At 47.3% G+C, this 19,230-nt stretch overlaps 1 protein-coding gene across 1 annotated transcript in view; it reads left to right on the top strand.

Annotated features, from left to right (window-relative positions):
• Positions 1–19,005, top strand: part of myt1b (myelin transcription factor 1b) — a 24,343-nt gene extending 5,338 nt beyond the window's left edge. Inside the window, exons 3-22 of the mRNA XM_076276877.1 lie at positions 974–1,004; positions 2,687–2,749; positions 3,694–4,046; positions 4,360–5,445; positions 6,730–6,864; positions 7,292–7,382; positions 7,847–7,963; positions 9,785–9,999; positions 10,540–10,730; positions 12,756–13,013; positions 13,373–13,530; positions 13,766–13,828; positions 14,304–14,372; positions 14,793–14,855; positions 15,350–15,433; positions 16,158–16,379; positions 16,885–16,976; positions 17,106–17,209; positions 17,326–17,469; positions 17,718–19,005. Of these exons, the coding sequence (XP_076132992.1) occupies positions 974–1,004; positions 2,687–2,749; positions 3,694–4,046; positions 4,360–5,445; positions 6,730–6,864; positions 7,292–7,382; positions 7,847–7,963; positions 9,785–9,999; positions 10,540–10,730; positions 12,756–13,013; positions 13,373–13,530; positions 13,766–13,828; positions 14,304–14,372; positions 14,793–14,855; positions 15,350–15,433; positions 16,158–16,379; positions 16,885–16,976; positions 17,106–17,209; positions 17,326–17,469; positions 17,718–17,861 (3,683 nt within the window). The 3' untranslated portion in view covers positions 17,862–19,005. The remainder of the gene's footprint in view (positions 1–973; positions 1,005–2,686; positions 2,750–3,693; positions 4,047–4,359; positions 5,446–6,729; positions 6,865–7,291; positions 7,383–7,846; positions 7,964–9,784; positions 10,000–10,539; positions 10,731–12,755; positions 13,014–13,372; positions 13,531–13,765; positions 13,829–14,303; positions 14,373–14,792; positions 14,856–15,349; positions 15,434–16,157; positions 16,380–16,884; positions 16,977–17,105; positions 17,210–17,325; positions 17,470–17,717) is intronic.
• Positions 19,006–19,230: the final 225 nt, after the last annotated feature.

Here is a 19,230-nt window from a genome sequence, read left to right as displayed (position 1 = left end):
AGAGAGAGAGAAAGAGAGAGAAATCAGATGACAACCTGTTCTGTGTTGTTTTTCTGTTGTTCCTGCCTCATTTTCATTCATTGCTTCTGCAGTATGGTCAGTAAACATACTGTATTACTGATGTTAACTCAGACTCTTAATCACAGAACTCAGGCTGTAGGTTTATCAGCACACACACACACACACACACACACACACACACACACACACACACACACACACACACACATGCGCACACACACACACACACTCACACATACACAGACACACACACACAGTTAGTCCTTTTAAGAAATAACTGGGGGAGAAAACAAATTGATTATGAAACATTATTTTTCAACTGATGTTTGCAGTTCTGCATTTTTAATGTTACTTTCTCAATTACACCAAAGTAAACTGCTATGATTAATCACTCATTTATGCTGAAGTATGCATATAATAATGGCCATTTTTCCCCCTCGTCAGAGGGAGTGATTCGGCTGATTCAGGTGTTCGTGGCGAGGGTAGCATGCATTTGCTTGGGTGTTTATTTTTCCGACTGCATAATGCACTCATGCATGTTTCACACAGCACAGCCCCATGGGAGTTGTAGGCATTTTGACTTATTGATCACAGTTTCTCTTTTGTAGGTGTTTGTTGCTTTACTTGCCTTTTTCACACCTCATTTTCCCCCCTCTATTCTCTCTCTCTCTCTCTTTCTCCCTCTCTCTCTCTCTCTCGCTCCCTCCCTCGCTCATACTTCATTTCCCCCTGTATTCTCTCTCTCTCTTTCTCCCTCTCTCTCTCTCTCTCGCTCCCTCGCTCATACTTCATTTCCCCCTGTATTCTCTCTCTCTCTTTCTGCCTCTCTCTCTCTCTCTCGCTCCCTCCCTCGCTCATACTTTATTTCCCCCTGTATTCTCTCTCTCTCTTTTGTCTCTAGAGTTGCCCTTTTTTTCACACAATTGCCTTTTTCTTTTTCCCCTCCATGTAGCTGCTGTAGATGTAGTAGGACAAGACCTCAGGTAAGAGCGCTCATTATCTTTTCTGATACCTCACACTAAAATGTGATCACCTGTGCTTTCAGTTAATTTTCTGACTCCATGGTTATCCATTTTGCTATGCATGAACTACATACATGGCAACAGTACTAACATACTCCTGTCAAAAGCAAGGTTGTGGCAGATTAGAAGATGCTGGCTAGGTAGATGCAGACTCAGTGGCTGGACAGCAATCCAGTCAGCAGCATCACGTCAGGGCCAGAGGTATCCCTGAGTCAGCTGCCACTGGAGAACAATCTAGAAAAGTTTGAGGTGGGACTCAGAGGCAGGAGAAGGCCTGTGATGGATAGAGCAGTCACAGGGAGGGGAAGGTTGGCACCGCTTTCACCACTACTACATCCTCAGAATAGGTCCCCTCATACACACACACGCGCGCACACACACACACACACACACACACACACACACACACACACACACACACACACACACACACACACACACACAGACCCCTTCGCTGCAACAAGAGGCCATCACTGAGTTCCCCCAGAATTGACTGATGGATGCATCCTCTTTGCTTTCGTTCGGAAGTGGAGAGAGAGAAAAAGAGAGAGAGAGAGAGCACTTCACCGTCCCATTTCACGGTCAAGTGTGCCATGAAGTTTACGAGGGGCACAATTTACAGGCATATCGAACAGTGTAGTGTGTGTGTGTGTGTGGGGGGGGTGATAGTGGGGGCAGTGAAAACACGAGGGCCGTCAGGGTCAGGGGATAGCTCACGGTCATCAACGCTGATGGATATAAATGGCCTCCTGTATCTAAAGGCTCCAGATAGGCCAGGAAGGAGCAGAGGTTTTCATGCAGCGGTCGGGGCATGAATAAAAGCATCCACTTTACTGTTATCCCTTAACTGCTCTGGTTCTGCTTCTTAGTCCTGCCATCAATGTGAATAGTAATAATGTATTACTTTATTTTCAAAAAAATAAATAAATAATCAAAGACAGAGAGATGGATCACAAATTGAGAGAGCGATGGAGACAGAGATTGAATCAGAGAAAAAAACAGAACCACATGTGCCACACTCACATAGACACACACACACCCACACACATAGACACACACACACCCACCGACATGCATCACACATACACACACACACACACACACACACACACACACACACACGCGCACACACACACAACCCTGACAGATCCAGAAAATATGACGCAATCCATCTCTTAACCAACCCATTCCTCATAACCAGTGCTGGTCACACATCAGCTCCCAGAGCGCACAGACCCTAGATCAGTGTCGGTACGCAGCACTGGAGGTGAGCGGTGCTGGGAGGGGTGCTTTTCATTAAATATGCAAATGCCACATTTGAATAAATGAGCGGCATAATAAAGGCGATTGGCCTAATGAAGGGGATTGCTTGAAGAGGGTAATGGAAAATGAAATGAAGGGAAGCGGACAGAGATGAAGGCACAGCAGCTCCACAGGCTACGTAGAGGAGGAGAGGATTCTGGGAAAATGGAATTATGGGATGCATTCATTACACTATGATGTAGTGATGTGTGACACTGGCCAGTGTATAACAAGAGAGGGCTTAGGCAGGAGAGGCAGGATGATCCCATTTTCAACATAACATTTTCATCAGCATGGCTGTGAGCACAAACACAACTAATCTGAACCCATTCTCCACTCAGCTGTCCCACCCCAGGATGCAATGGCTCTGGCCATATCAGTGGGAAATATGCCCGACACAGAAGGTATGGAATATTCTAGAAACCCGGGTTCTCTTAGACAACCACCCCTTCCTTTGTCCTTCCCTTTGTAGAATAGACGTGACTCTCTCATCGTTCCTCTATCTTTGTTTCTTTTTGTTTCAGTTTTTCTTTCTTTCTTTCTTTCTTTCTTTCCTTCCTTCTTTCTTTCTTTCTTTCTTTCTTTCTTTCTTTGTCTCTGTATCATTCTTTCAGCCATCGCAAGGCACTCAGTCGTGTCTCTGGCTTATTGGCCCAATATTGCAATCTTGTTTATTTACATGTGTAGTCATTCAGGGGCTCAATTTAGACGCTCTGTGTTTATAGATTGCTCCCCTCCCCTCCCTCCTTCCCCTCTCTTCCTCTGTCGCTCCCCTCGTTTCCAGGTGAGGGCTTTATTGAATTCTCTCCATCACTGCACAGCTCTCCCCCTTTCTGTGTGTTAATCAAAGCACTGTGGTGAAACAGAGTGGTTATGATGATGATGATGTGTTTGAGTTGAATACGGCGCCCCCTACAGATCCTCACTTGGCATCGCTTCATTGCTCATCAACTCTGGCATGTTGTTGACACCAGCATGGATTGTTTTTTCAGTTGATTTGCATTTGAATTCACTCTGTGTGTGTGTGTGTGTGTGTGTGTGTGTGTGTGCGTGTGTGTGTGTCTACCTGTGTGAGTATTGTATCATGTGAGTATATGGAACATTGTGTTGTCAATTTATCTTTGTAAATAGTTTTTATGTGTTTCTGTCTTGTCTTCCTGCCACCCACTACCCCTTCTATTCTTCCTCTCCTCATTTCTTCTTGTTTCCCTTCATCTCTTCTCCCACCTCTCCCTCTCTCTCCTCTTTTGATCCCCCACTTCCTTCCATCCGTCTCCTTCTCTTTTCACCCCTCTCTCCCTCCTTCCCTCTCTCTTCTCTTCTATTCATCCCTCTCTCTCCTCCTCAGTGCACTCAGCTGCCCCTTGGCCCGGAAGCGCCGTCTTCAGGAGGCAGAGCTCGAGCAGGAGCAGCCCGCCTCCAAGAGGAAGTCCCACCCCCTCAAGATGGCCATGGACGAGGGCTACAGCGCGGACAGCGACGGGAGCGGCGAGGACGTAGAGCCGAAGGAGGAAGAGGATGAGGAAGAAGAGGAGAGAGAGGAGGGAGAGCAGGAGGTCACAGAGTCCCAGCAACAGCAGCAGCAGCAGCAGCAGCCACAGCAGCAGGAACAGTCTCAGGAAATGGAGGAGGAACCAGAGGGCGAGGAGGAGGAGCCACAACAGCCGGAACAGAGGCACGAGGAAGAGGAGGCTGATGAAGGTATGAGAACTCAAGCATGTCAGTAGCTCAGTTCAAAGACAGGTCATGATAGCTGGTTTAGTTAAGTTGCTTTAGATGTCTTTCTTCACAATAGAGTTCACATAAGTACAAAACAACCAATCAACCAACAATACCCTACAATAAAAAAACATTTCTTTCATTAATGCATTTTCAAGGTATCACTGTCAAAATGAATCCAAATGGCGGTGATTAAATCAATATAAAATAGTAGCATTATAGTGTGAAGAAGTTGTGATAGTATAAAGAAGTATAAACAGTATTCTAACTGACCGCTTCTGACTGGCTCTTTCAGAGGAGTGTGTGATCATTGAGTCGTCGAGCACACAGAAGCCCAAAGGCGAGGACTACTCCAGATACCAGCAGATGGCAGCCAGTTCTCTGCTCAACCTAAGCCAGGTGACCGAGAGGCCGCCCAGTCCTCCGCTCGTCTCGGAGGCGGAGAGGAACGGCCAGGGAGGCTCTGAGCACTCAGCCACGGAGGAAGAGGACGAGGAAGAGGAGGAGGAGGAGGAAGAGGAGGAGGTAAAGAGAGTTGAGACGCGAGGCAGTGAGAATGGAACAGAGGAAGTGAGCAGTGTGATCTCTCGGCCGGTCAGTGAGGAGGAAGGCGGCAAAGAGCAGGCTGAGGAAGAGGAGGACGAGGCGGATGAAGAGGAGCCAGCGGAGGCAGGAGAGAGGCCGAAAGAGTCGGACCACCAGTACTTCAGCGAGGAGCTGCACCAACACCCCGAGGATCAGCAGAAGCAGGAGGAAGAGGAGGAGGAAGAGGAGCTGGAGGAGGGAGAGGTGACCGGACCGGAGCCAAACCAGCCGAGAGAGGAGGTGGAAGACGATTATGAGGATGAAGAGGATGAAGAAGAAGACTGTGGTGAACTAGTGGAGCGAGGAGAGTTCATCACCCACGGGCGCCCCAACATCATCACCAGCACCCACATTGCCATGACGGCACACGGCACCCCGGAAAGCCGCAGCAACGGCCACGGGGATCTGGAGGAGCGGGAGAACTACATTACCCACGGTGCCTCCCCGCTGCACGTGCCCATCCTTCGCAAAGCAGGCTCGTCACCTGTGGTCATTGAGGTGCGCTCGGAGGGCTCGGAGAGAGACGAGGACGGTGATGACGAAGGCGAGGACGACGACAGCCTATCGCATCGCTCGGCCATCACCGACACCGAGTCGGAGATGTACGACATGACGCGCGGCAACCTGGGCCTCCTGGAGCAGGCCATCGCCCTGAAGGCCAAGCAGGTGAGGGGGCCCCGGGGCCCACTGGGGGCCCACCTGCCAGAGCAGCAGCAGCACCACCGTTACTTCACCTTCGACGAGAGGCCCAGCCCTAAGCACCTGGACGGCCTGCGCAAGAGCTACTACAGCAAAGGTAACACAGACACACATACAGGGCAGACTGGAGCCTTAAAGACCTTTTTGTGGCATAAATTCCAATTAATTTGAGGGGGTAGGGGAATTACCATAAGTAACACAGAAGTGCCCTCTCCATCCTCCTTGTGTGGGTGGGCATTTATAACATTCTAACGGCTGTAAATGACTATCAGTGTGTGATATGTAATATGTGTATATGAGGGAGAGAAACAGAGTCCAATCAAGACCATATAAATGGCTGCCATAGTAACTACGCTTAGCATCAGTAAGGCAAAGACACTTTCTTGTGCGTTGCTAAACTAGTGAGTATAAATGAGAAGCAATGAATTGCTTTCCCTAAGATAAACGGATGACACAGTCTGTAATTACTGCAGGAAGTACTTAGGCAGAGAGAGAGAGAGGAAGGTAGGGGTGGTTGGAGGAGAGGAGATGAGAGCAAAGCGAAGAGAGAGAGGGAGCAAAAGGGGGAGAGGGGGTGGGGGGTGCCCGTAATTAGATTGGTTTGGTGTTTGTTTATTCGTTTATTGGTTTTTGTTTGTGTGTTGTTCGGCTTGGTGTTGGCACAGCGCCCAGTCATTCTGCTGCTCTTGTCACTGAGCAAGCTCAGTATGGGGTCCACACACACACACACACACACACTCACACATACTCCCAACCCACCCCTACACCCCCATACCCCACACATGCTCCACTCTGTCCAGTTTTAATTAGAAGGTGCATGTCTCGTTAACATTTTAACATTCAATTTAGGGGCCAGTGGAGCGCTACAGCCAGGGCCATAACATCTCTCTCTCTTCCTCTCTCTCTCTCTCTCTCTGCTCCTCTCTTTCTTCCTCTCTCTTTTGAGTAAATGAAAGTCGCTAGTGGTAGAGTCTGATAATGAGCCCCATTTTTCAGAATAAGGTCCAATAAGTCCCCGTGTGGCCAGGGGCTCCTCACCAATAATCATAATTCCATATTAAACTCACCATGGGTAATGACGTGTAATAGCCTTGATTGCTCCCATAAATCTGCACAGATTATTACCCCCCGCCATACATATGCAAGCATAAAAAGACATTACACTGGAGCTCCTCAGAGTGGGCCTTTGTCTCACAGCCGTTTCACTGTGTGCATTTGTTTTTGTGGTTGTGTGTGTGTGTCTGTGTGTGTGTGTGTGTGTGTGTGTGTGTGTGTGTGCATGTTGTGATTGACCCTGTTTTGACCCCGAGTGCATTCTCTCCCCTTCTCCTTCTCTGCCTCGCCTCCTTCCTTCCTTCCCTTTCCTTCCCTTTCTTCACAGATACCCCCAGACCAGAGAAGCGAGAGATCAAATGCCCCACCCCGGGCTGCGATGGGACGGGCCACGTGACTGGCCTCTACCCCCATCACCGCAGCCTCTCCGGCTGCCCCCACAAGGACCGGATCCCACCTGAGAGTGAGTTACAGCACCCTCACGCTTCGCCTGAGCACTTACCACGCCCTCCCTGTCCCTCGCAATCCCTTGTCCACTCCCACACGCATCCTATAGCACCGACACTATGAGTGCATGTGGCGTTCTATACAACCACTTTTAATGCCAGACAGTAAATATCCCCAGTCACACGGAGAGTAAGAATACATGCAACACTACGGGTGTAATGTGGTTTATGGCAACAGTAAAAACGTACACACTGCCCGGTGTTTATGGCTGTCGATCACTGATGCCTGTGTTGTTGTCGGTGTGTTTTGTGTTCTGTGTGTGTGTGTGTGTGTGTGTGTGTGTGTGTGTGTGTGTGTGTGTGTGTGTGTGTGTGTGTGTGTGTGTGTGTGTGTGTGTGTGTGTGTGTGTGTGTGTGTGTATGTGTGTGTGTGGTTCTCTCTAGTCCTGGCCATGCATGAGAATGTGCTGAAGTGCCCCACACCTGGCTGCACAGGACAGGGTCATGTCAACAGCAACCGCAACACCCACCGCAGGTAGCACACCACTATGTACATGTGTGTGTGTGTGTGTGTTTGTGTGTGTGTGTTTTGCGCCTGTGGTCATGTGTCACTATGTGTGAACGTAAACATGTAGAGTCTATGACAAGGTGTGAACATTTATGCGTAATACTGTGTGTAACAGTGTGTGTGTGTTTGTAATAATGTGTGTGTGCGTGTGTGTGTGTGTGCGTGTGTGTGGTGTGTGTGTGTGTGTGTGTGTGTGTGTGTGCGTGCGTGCGTGTGTGTGCACATGCGCACATGAGTCTGTGCTTATTACCTCCTGACACCTTTACGTTTGACCTTTAATGTCCTTTTAGTGCCAGAGATCTGTGCACGGGCAGCTTTTTAACAAGTAGCCTCAGCTGCAGATCTGTTTGGCCATCACAAACCCAGCAGCACCCTCTCACTTCCTCTCCCCCTCCTACCTCACTACCCCCCCCCCCCACCGTCTGTTCTAGCTTGTCAGGTTGCCCCATCGCCGCAGCCGAGAAGCTGAACAAGAGCCACGACAAGCATCTTGCCCAGCCTATGAGCGACCATCCCAATGGAAGCCCCAACTCTGACCGCGTACTCAGGTGTGTGTGTGTGTGTGTGTGTGTGTCTGAGTGTGCCTAATACCCTAATAGCCGTCAGAGGTATCCACAAAGACATTGGGATGCAAAAGCGTGTGCGTGCCTCTTTGAGTACTCATGTTGTCATTTTGTGTGTGTGTGAGAGTGACAGAGAGAGAGAGAGAGAGAGAGTGTATGAGAGTGACAGAGAGAGAGTAAGAGAGAGAAAGAAATAGTGTGTGTGTGTATGTGTGTCTGTGTGTGTGTGTGTGTGTGTGAGAGAGAGAGATAGAGAGAGAGTTGCTACAGTCTCTGATGGCTTTAATTACTGCATGTCCATTTGCCCCCAAATCCCCCTCCACCCTCTCTCTCCTCCACGCGACCTTTCCACCACTGTCAGCCGCCCACGTCTGATTAGCTCGTCCTGACGTTTCCTGCCGCTCCCGCCCGCCTCTGTGATTTGTCAGCACTTGTGTCACTCTCCAGTGGTTGGTCAGCACAACTGTCCGTCCTTGTTAATGAGACAAAATAGAATCAAAAAACCCTCCACTTAACAGAGCCTGATTGGTGAACCCTGGTGAATCTGCCTGCTCACCCCGTTCCTGCTGAGGAATTGTAATGTACGTCCAGACTCCAGCACAATGCTAGCTATCCAATTTGCTAATTATGAGACTTATACACCAAGTATAGGCCAAAGAAAATAATTAAAATCAATGAATAAAATAAATAATCATCACTCTCCTTTAGGATTCAGAGCTATGGTCAAACAAAGCATGAGAGATTAAAGCATAATCAAGGCCGACTTGGTGGTATTATGGTTATTATTGTCATGATGATTATTATTCAAATGAGCGTCAGTGCGGCGCGGAAGCCTATTAAAACAAACTGAAGCAGAGTCACCAGAGAGCGGCTCTGCTCCACTCAGGCAGACGTGACATGCAGCTCCGCTGCTCTGCTCGTGGCTAATGAGCGTGCGGAGGGGAGGCGCGGGGCATGGAGAAGGCATGGAGGTAAAGATCCATTAGTGTCTTAGTGGCTGGGGTGTTTGTTTTTATTGGGTTTATAGCGCTTTGGTTGGGTGTGAAGGAGTTGGCTGTGTACAGATGAGAGTTAGTGAGCTTTGGTTTATGTGTGTGTTGTTGTTGTTGTTGTTTGGGTCCATGCCAGGCCTAGCCTAGCTTAGAAAGGCCATGGCTCGTTGCCTCCCCCCCACCACCCTGTCCTCACCCCTCATCTCCCCTGCATTTAAATTTACTCCCGGTGGAGGGCTGTGTGTGTTTGTGTGTGTGTTTATGTGTGTGTGTGTGTGAGAGAGAGAGGGACACAGACGGCTATCCAGGAAAGCGACACAGGTTCTAATCCGGTGGATCCTGTGCTATACACTATGCAAATGTGCCCTGTGCTGATAAGAGCACATTTAATCCTTGTCCACTTCCCCTCTAGAGTGCCTCTCTGTAGCCCTCTCTTTATAAATCTCTTTCACTCACCCTCTTTCTCTCCCTCTCTTTCTCTCTCTCTCTCTCTAACCTATTGCTCTCGCCCTCTTGCAATTTCTGGCTCCGTTTCAGATTCTCTCAATTGACATTTTTCCTCTCTTGCCCCTTCCTCTGTGCCAGAGAAGCCCTGTTCACTTTTCATCGTTAAGCCCCATTGTGGTTTTATTCCTCCCAGACAGATACTGACTCCTTTAATGTTCTATCAGTCTTTTTTAAAACTTCTCTGTCCTTTCTGTGTTCCTCTCTCCTTCTGCTCCTTTCACCACTCAATCTCTTCCCTTTCTTTCTTTCTTATTCTCTCTCTCTCTCTCCTCTCTCATTGTTTCTGTGCCTCTCTTTCTCCCTGCAGGCCCATGTGTTTTGTGAAGCAGCTCGAGATTCCGCACTATGGCAGCTACAAACCCAATGTGGTGTCCACCACGCCGCGCGCCAACCTGGCCAGGGAGCTGGAGAAGTACTCCAAGGTGTCCTTCGATTATGCAAGCTTCGACGCCCAGGTGTTTGGCAGGCGCATGCTCGCTCCAAAGATGCATACCAGCGAAACCTCACCCAAAGCCTTCAAATGTGAGCTCCACTTACGCAAGCACACACACACATACACACTCTAAGTCATGCTCACTCACACAAACACACACACACACACACACACACACACAAACTCATGTTTCAAACTCAAACATGTTTTTTTTTTTCAAACTCAAAAATGTTCACTCACCCCACCCACTTGAGCTTTCAAGCTACACACTCGCCAAGCACGATCCAATTTTCGAGCAAGGCCCTGGATTTTGAAGATCTAATTTCAGTGTAATTTCAGATGGGATGCTTTTATAAATAGGCACACATCATCAGGCCTTGATCTATTCCTTTGCCCACTCACAAGTCTTTGTCCTTTGAGAGTAAACCACAGGAGCATGTTGACGTTGACACCACATCAATGAGGAATCACAATGACTTCATCTGTCGGGAATTTGATCATTCTCTCTTCCCCCTCTCTCCCTCCCTCCCCTACCCATGTTCACTCTCTCACTCCCCCTGTCCTCTTTACCTCCCCCCTTCTCGTTGTCTTCTACTCCCTCCTCTTCTCTCTGTGGTTTCTCCATGCAGCCAAACTCTCCTTCCCCAGAGCCCCTTCTCCCAGCCACGGTCTGCACGGTGGCTTCGTCAAGGGCGTCCCCTCCGCCTACGACTACTCCCACGACGCCGAGGCCGCGCACATGGCCGCCACCGCCATCCTCAACCTGTCCACGCGCTGCTGGGAGCGTCCCGAGAACCTCAGCACCAAGCCCCAGGACAAGGTAGGCGCCGCTCACACACCCTCTTCTCAACACACACACACACACACACACACACACACACACACACACAAGGGCAGTGTTCTCACTGGTAACACAGAGGCAGGATATCACACAACATCGAAAACAGGAAAATTGTGTGAATGATCTTTTAACAAGTAGCATTAGACAAAGAGGTCATCTCCAGTTTGACGGTTCTGACTCCGATCCTAGTGAGAACAGCGCTCTCTGGTCTGTTCAGTAGAATCCCCACGTGGAAGTCTTTTTTTGTTTTTTTTTCCCGTGGGGAAGATGGAGATTGCAACAGCTCCTAACCCTGGCCTTACCAACACAAGGAGGAGCAGATGGAGAGGTTGTCCCCCTAGCAATGGAACACCGTCACCTGGAGAGCAACTTGATGGATGTCTGTCCTCACACACCACAGCTGTGCTTGGGAGTGAACAAGTGGAGGCAGTGAGAGTGGGACTGGGGGGGGGGGATGGATGTGGGGGTGGTGGGAGGGGGAGGGGGGGGTGTTACACTTCAAAGATGGTGCTGAGAGAACCCTTAAAACAACAGGCAGGAGCTCGGGTGAAGTTGTCATAACAGACTCGGTTAAAAAAAAAAAGGGAGGAGGATATCTAGCTAGAGTTGTAAAGTTGCTCCAAGTTGGGTGAGACTGAATATTTGCCTTGTTTTATTGATTAGATGATGCGCGCTGTCAGGAAAAACGAACAAAAAAAACTGTATCTATTGCTCATCAATGTGGGATGAGTTTGCAGGGGTGGCAAGAGTGAAGTGATGTTGAGGTAGGATTGCATCACCTCTCCTCTACTTCTCATCCCTTTCCTCCCATACTGAGAGAGAGAGAGAGAGAGAGAAAGAGAGAGAGACGTCTCTAGCCTTCTGGAGCCATGTGTTCTGTGCTGTGTCACTACACTGTTTCAGTTTCTACGGGCCTGACTGATGATACGGTCGGTCACAGTTCCTGAATGATAAATGCAGGTCAGGACACACACTCTCTCTCACACACCACCCCACCCCTCTCCAGCCTTTTTTTCTATTCTCTATCTGTGTCTTTTATTCATTCTTTCTTTCTCTCTATCTCTGCCTGTCATTTCTCACTTACACTTGCTGTCATTTCTGCTCTCATTCTCTGGTGGAGTGGCCCTCCTTTTATTGTCCCCTTCTCTCTCTCTCTCTTTCAGTGGTCTCAGTCCTCCTCATTTGTCCTCTATCTCCCCTCTTCCGTCTCTTTATTTCTCTCTCTCTCACCCGCTTTCTCCATCCCCCATAGGAAAAGAAAGAGGTGTGTGTGTGGGTGGGGGGTGGTACTGTAATTGCACATGCTCTTTCCTCCGATATTGTGATTTTTTAAAAGCCTCTCCCTGAGCGCAGAAAGTGACTACTTCATCATTTTTCGATTTCCTGACATGTTTTTTTTGTGAGGATAAAAAGGGAAGATTAATGGGCAACGTGGCACAGAGGCACAGCACTAATCAGCCAGGGGACTGTTCTAGGATCAGAGCCCAGCTCACTCTTCCCTCTCCTCTCCTCTCCTCTCCTCTCCACTCCTGTCCTCTCCTCTCCACTCTGCCTCTTTGGCAATCTAGTTTGATGCCATGTTATGCTTGCACTCAGGGACCATCTTCCTCACAATCTCATCTGTTAAATTTTTGAAATCAGGCGTCCTGTTCTATAATGTGTTACATGAAACTGTATCAAAATAACTGCATATTGCATAATATCTCAAACGTGCAGTTATGCATAATGTATGATACATATACAGTATACATTACACATCATATTTATATCTGTGTGCATAATTTCAGTGTGTTTATTTGTGTGTGTGCATATTCACATAGATTGTTTTTAAAATGGTTCTATGTGGTACTATAAATAAGGGTGAACACTGTGTGTGTGTGTGTGTGTGTGTGTGTGTGTGTGTGTGTGTGTGTGTGTGTGTGTGTGTGTGTGTGTGTGTGTGTGTGTGTGTGTGTGTGTGTGTGTGTGTGTGTGTGTCTGTGTCTGTGTCTGTGTGTGTTGCAGACTATGGAGATTGAAGTGGATGAGAATGGGACTCTGGACCTGAGTATGAAGAAGCCCATGAAGCGTGAGGGCAGCGTGTCGGGGGCCAGCCCCGGTGTCCGCTCGCCCGATCCCTCGTCCTCCTCCTCGTCCTCGCTCCACTACGGACACAGCGGCATGACCTCGCCACACTCCGTCCACGCCTACAAGCAGGAGGAGTGGGACGGCCCACTGGACTACACCAAGCCCAACCGCCAGCGCGAGGAGGAGATGGAGGAGGTCAGTGCAGAGGGTGTAGCCCCACCCACCCTACTCTCCCCTCCCCCCACACCCACATCCCCTCCCACCTCCTCCTTCTCTACCCCTCATTAATTCTGTCCTTTCTGTCTTGCCGTCCTCCCAATGAAGGTTATGCAATGCAGGCCCATTGTCCTGCCACAGGACTGGCCCACAGGAGTTTGTTTTTAAACACCTGAGTAGGTTTCTGAGGTGTGCCTTAAAATAGCTGTAGCTAGAAAACACAGTTCTCCCAGTGACTCAGAGGGAAGAGATATTATGCAGTTTCCGTGCGCTGTATGTTTGGCCTCATGCATTTTAATGGGAGAGGTCTAACATGTCTGGGGGTTTTTTTTCCACAGATGGAACACACAGCACAGTCCTTTGCCTCGTCCGACCTCGAGGACTGTGAGATGATGCAGGAGTGCTTGGAGGACAGGAAATACCCTGGAGAGGTCACGACCCCCAGCTTCAAGGTTAAGTTCCAGTCACCCAAGGACATCAAGAAGGACCTGCTGTCGTAAGTAGTATTTTTTTTTTTTGATTGAGAATAATTTTCTAATCATTTATCAAACGGGCCTTTTGTCTTCCTTGCTTCTGTTCATAGTGTCATCAGATATTCTAACGTTTTCTTGTAGCCTCAAAGACATTTTGTCAGCGTGTTATCATTCCGATCAAGTGTGCTCTGTGACTGTGATTGAATTGGAAACTAGCTGCTGTCTTATCTGAGGTCTCTGTGGCCATTCTCTTTGCAGGTGCCCCACCCCTGGATGTGATGGTAGCGGCCACATCACTGGAAACTATGCATCACATCGCAGGTATGAAATCAGAAAAGCTGGGTCATCATAGAGCATTGTGGAGAGAAGACTCATCTTTCCTTAAGCTCTTGGCTTTGTGCAACATCTACACTTTAGACAGGCAAATCTGCTGAGGGTGCATTTGGATCCTTCCTGAATAATTCATCTCTCTTGAAGTGTCCGATTACTAAGTGTTGAGCGCTCTTGAGAGTTGTCATTAAACGACAGTTAAGCGACTTTGCCAACAGTACTTCAAAAGCCAATCAGTTTAAAACACGCTCAATTTTTCTGGCTGTCCCTGTTCTCTGGCTGCTTGAAATTACAAAAAAAAAAAAATCTGACTGGGGAAATCATGAGTTTTTTTCTCTTTCGCTGCCTCCTTGCTTTCTGTGTGTTCTCTAATTGATGTGCCTTCTACATCTCTCTCTCTCTATCTATCTATCTTTTCTCCTTCTGTGTTTGTCTTCCTCTTCCCTCCTCACTTTCTTCCCTGTAGCCTGTCTGGGTGTCCTCTTGCTGATAAGAGTCTGCGGTCCCTCATGGCAGCCCACACTCCTGAACTCAAGTATGTCTGCTCTCTTCTCTTCTCCTCACTCTCTCTCTCTTTTCTCCTCTTTCTTCCTTCCCCCCTGGGCCGCTACAGCCCCCAAAAGCTTCACACTGCACACTACCGTCTGTTTATCACCAGATCCACACACACTAGTGTTCCTCTCTGTCTCTACCACTTCACTGATGAGTCCATGCTCCCCAAACAGTCATTCCTGGCTATCACACTATCAGATATGAATGTATTTGAATGTATGTTATGAATGTAACATGGGTTGATATAATTATGTGCATGAGTGATAACATTGACTTTATTACTAATGTTTTCAGGTTTTAATGTAAAGACAATACTGTAGTGCATAATAAAAAAAAAGATATTCAGATAGTTTGACACCGTAATCAGAGTGCCTGTGCTGACCGGGTTATTTGGTTGTCTCAGGTGCCCCACTCCTGGATGTGATGGTTCTGGTCATATCACTGGTAACTACGCCTCACACAGAAGGTACAACTCTTTGTTTGTCGACTTTAATAGCTTGCTCACACAGACTGTACACACACATACACGCACGCTCACAGTCGCACACACACACGTGTTCACATAGCGGACAGAGAAGATTAGTGTTAGACAGTGGTAGCTTTAGATAGGCCCCATACACACACTGCCTCCCACATATGTACTGATACTATTTGATTGGTTGCTTTAGTGTTCTTTATTTTATTTTATTTCCTTTTATCGGTTGACACTTTAGAGTAGGGAACAACCTGAATGGATTAGTCCACATCCAGCCCCATGGGTGTGCATGCTTGATATCGTAAACCACTCCAGATAGAGTGTTCCCTATTCTGAAGCACTGGCATTTTTTTTTTTTTTTTAAACGCGGGCTTCATGATTTCAGGCTTAAAGATAAATTGACAAACTCCTACTATCTCTCTCTCTAGAATTCCATTGCAGTTTTTGTCTCCCGGTTTTATCAGCTTCATACTTTCTATTTTCAGTTTGTCTGGTTGTCCTCGTGCCAAGAAAAGTGGAATAAAAACGACTCCTACCAAGGACGACAAGGAGGACTCCGAGCTCATAAAGTTCGTACCACGTAGAAAACCACGGCATTTTTTCTTTATTGTACCATACGGTAAAGAACATTGCATCGATTTGGTGTTAATGGATTTCAATATTCCTGTTCCTGTCCAAGGAAGAGGATAGAGAGATGCCTTGATTCAACCCCTTCTAGATGATTCCCATACACAGCCTTCCCACATAACAGTCATGTTATGCAGTTCATTTTAGTCTAATGCAGCTTAGAGAATGTCAAAGAGCACAACATTTCAGATGCCATCTGGAATGGATGCTAATTCTGTCTTAAATGTCACTTGGGACACAAACACGTAGAGTAGTATTCTCAAGGGTTTCAGTGAATGTGCATGGACTTCTGTTGTGTGTTTGTGTTGTGTATTTGTGTATTGGAAATGCAGTAAACAGAAGTGGAAACTCCTGGTCAGATATTGCTTTGCTTGTAGGAAGACCTTTGAGTTATATTTAGCGTCATTTTTTTCCGATATGGTTGGAATCCAAAAACAGCCTTGGATTTCCAAACTCCCGTAAGCATGTGGTGTGTGTTTATTAGCTGAGCACAGGGCAGCAAAGGCATGCTCAAAAGGGCAACGTAATACTTCTGACCAGATGCTTGTCTTTTATAGTACTCCTTGTGTATCCTAACCACTTCCAAACCCATTGCTCCCTCTCTCTCTCTCTCTTTCTCTCTCTCCCTCTCTCTGTCCTATACCCTCACTTCCTGTCCACCCTCAGATGCCCAGTGCCTGGCTGTGACAGCCTGGGCCACATCAGTGGGAAGTACGCCACCCACCGCAGTGCCTACGGCTGCCCACTGGCCGCGCGCCGGCAGAAGGAGGGCCTGCTCAACGGCACCCCCTTCTCCTGGAAGGCCTTCAAGACCGAGGGCCCCACCTGTCCCACGCCAGGCTGTGATGGATCGGGCCACGCCAACGGCAGCTTTCTCACCCACCGCAGGTAACAATTCTACAGACATACAGTAGAGTAGCATACAGTCATTGATATCCAACTTTTAACAACATCCAGATACAAAATTATATTGGATAATACTTCCTGTATGATGTAATAAGTCATCTTGGGGGCATTGAGCATGTAAAAGCACTTAAGATACTGCAGGGAGATACAGTACCCACAGCAAACCTATCAAGCAAAGTGTGGTAAGCTTAGAAATTATTGACAATTTAGACATGCATTCGTCATGAAATATGTATTATACACTCTGGTATGTAGTCTGGGTGTTTGAGGGGAGCAAAGCTAGATCCAACCTGGTACTTTGCCTAATGATACAGAGGCTCTGCAGGAAATATCAATTGAATTTCTTAGTGTTGGAAGGATTAAAGGACTGTTTGAAGAGCAGAACAGAGAAAAGTGGGTCACAGGGTTGGAACGCTTGGTGCACTTCACTCTCTTAATATCACTGCCTTCCTCTCTCTCTCTCTCTCTCTCTATCCTCCTCTCTCAGTCTCTCTGGTTGTCCTAGAGCCTCCCTCACCAAGAAGAAGACCCGCCTGCCTGAGGACGATTACCTCAGCACCAAGTTCAGGGCTAGCGATGGTGAGAGATGTTTTTTTTGTTCTGTTTTTACCTTTCGTTTGCTTCTTGTCTGTCCGTCCTTCTCTTCGTTCAGTGTTGTGGTCAGTGCGCTCACACTGTGATGTCTTCCTCTTCATCATCTTTCTGTAGTCCTTGACAATGATGAAGATATCAAACAGCTGAACAAAGAGATCAATGAGCTCAGTGAGTCCAACAATGAGATGGAGTCAGACATGGTCAATCTCCAAACACAGGTGTGCTTACGTGTGTGTGTGTGAGTGTTTATGCGTGCTGAATGTGAAATAGAAGTTTTTTTCATATCTGCCACGTCTTTTGGACAGGGGTTATATTTGTTCTGTGTTGTATGCAGATCTCGTCCATGGAGAAGAACCTGAGGAACATTGAGGAGGAGAACAAGCTAATTGAGGAGCAGAATGAGGCTCTGTTCATGGAGCTGTCCGGCCTCAGCCAGGCCCTCATCCGTAGCCTGGCCCACATACGCCTGCCCCACATGGTGAGATCCCTCACTTCACACGAGCACTCACACGCCAAAGCCTGTAGACATACTGTCTACACACAAAAAAACATAATCCCAAGCATATAGGCACATGCACAGTCATACCCAATCAATCTTGTGCAGCTAGCCACCTTGCATTTATCCACTAACACTCAAAACACACACACACACACACACACACACACACACACACACACACACAGTTGGTCATTAGCATAACTGTGTTTATTTATTCTGCACCACAGCGTGAGCCCATCACCGAGCAGAACTTCGACAGCTATGTCAGCACACTGACTGACATGTACACCAATAAGGACTGCTACCAGAACCCAGAGAATAAGGCTCTGTTGGAAACCATCAACCAGGCTGTCAAAAGCATCAAGGTCTGAGGGGCACGACGCACGACCAGAAGAGAGGAAGAAGAAGAAGAAGAAGAGGAGCAACTACAGTATAAATAATTGGAGTTCTGATCTGTTGTGAAATGTGTTTGAAGGAGAAAGGAAAAAATGGGGGGCATTCAGGTTATTTTTCAAAGGCCGACTTAAACCCCAACCGTCATCCCAAGGAGTGTTCTGTGACACAGTCAGCATGTCAGGCGATGGGGAGATCGAGGCCCAAAATTGACAAAAGCTGCTGGCTATGGACCGAGAAGCATGGGCAGCCCAGAACAAAATTCTTCAGTCTGGTTCACGCAATGGCATATCTGTAGAGTACTTTTTTATTTTACAAGCGTTCCTTTTTTTAATTCTCTTTTTTTTGTTTGTTATTTAAACCCATGATCATGAGCGATACCTGTCATCTTCGTTCACCAAACATGGTGGGCACCAGATCAGGAGCGGAAGTGTGCAGTGAGGAAGAGTTACTTGATGTCAGCAGCACCTGCCATCAGAGAGGCGGAAAGGGGAGGAGGAAGAACCAGCCAATGAAATCAAATCTTGTGCGGTGATCCGAACGTGCATCAGGGAAGTATCTACTACATGAAAAGTCAACCAGCTTGCAGTAAACTGTCAAGTTTCTCTACCAGTGTACATAGCAAACGTACGTGAAGAAGGATAGCTGTGCAACTGCAGATCCACTTCCAGAGGTGGAAAGTCTTTTGCTCAATAGAATGGCTTGACCTGGTCATGGTATGGAATCCTATTCACCACATGAGAGAGCAGGACAGGTTGTGAAGGAAAAGAAAAGTAAAAGAAAGAAAGTCCTCACAAATGCATTGGAGGGAAATCTGAAGAGGAGTTCACACTAAAGCTTATGGCTTCCGACTGCTTTAAGATTGCCTTCCTGGACACTGAGGAGGAACGTTATCTCCTGGTGCAGTTCCATTACCAGTCCTTTGACATCAGTTTCCTATTGTCCTACTGTGGGGTCAGATATGGTACTCCAGCACCCCACATAGCCTCTGTCCTTCAGGTTATCATCCACGATTAAAAGATGAAGAGTTTTGCTGCAGCCACTAGATTACATGTTTCATCTGCTGTCTCTAGTGTGGGAGGCAGACCTTGTAAATAAATTTTAGTTCCACTCAGTCATATCAATGCTATTTATGAACGTTAAAAACTGCACTTCATCGTAGTTTATAGTGTAATTATTATTGGTATATAAATTATTTAAGATCTCTAAAAGGATCATATTGTAATTTATTTCTATTTTATTACTATTTTATTTGAATGTTGCCTATTTATTTTTTATTTGTATCATTTTTCCTATTTAAAATTCCTATTTAAAAACGCAATGCAGCCCATAGTTTTTTTTTCCCTG

The sequence above is a fragment of the Alosa pseudoharengus genome, unplaced genomic scaffold (assembly GCF_046254945.1).
Source record: "Alosa pseudoharengus isolate Yale_2024_CS ecotype anadromous, Long Island Sound unplaced genomic scaffold, YU_APseudo_1.1 YU_APseudo_1.1_scf_9, whole genome shotgun sequence".
Taxonomy (NCBI): Eukaryota; Metazoa; Chordata; class Actinopteri; order Clupeiformes; family Clupeidae; genus Alosa; species Alosa pseudoharengus.
The sequence above is the reverse complement of the archived record's forward strand: the minus strand, read 5'-3'. Positions and strand labels throughout refer to the sequence as shown.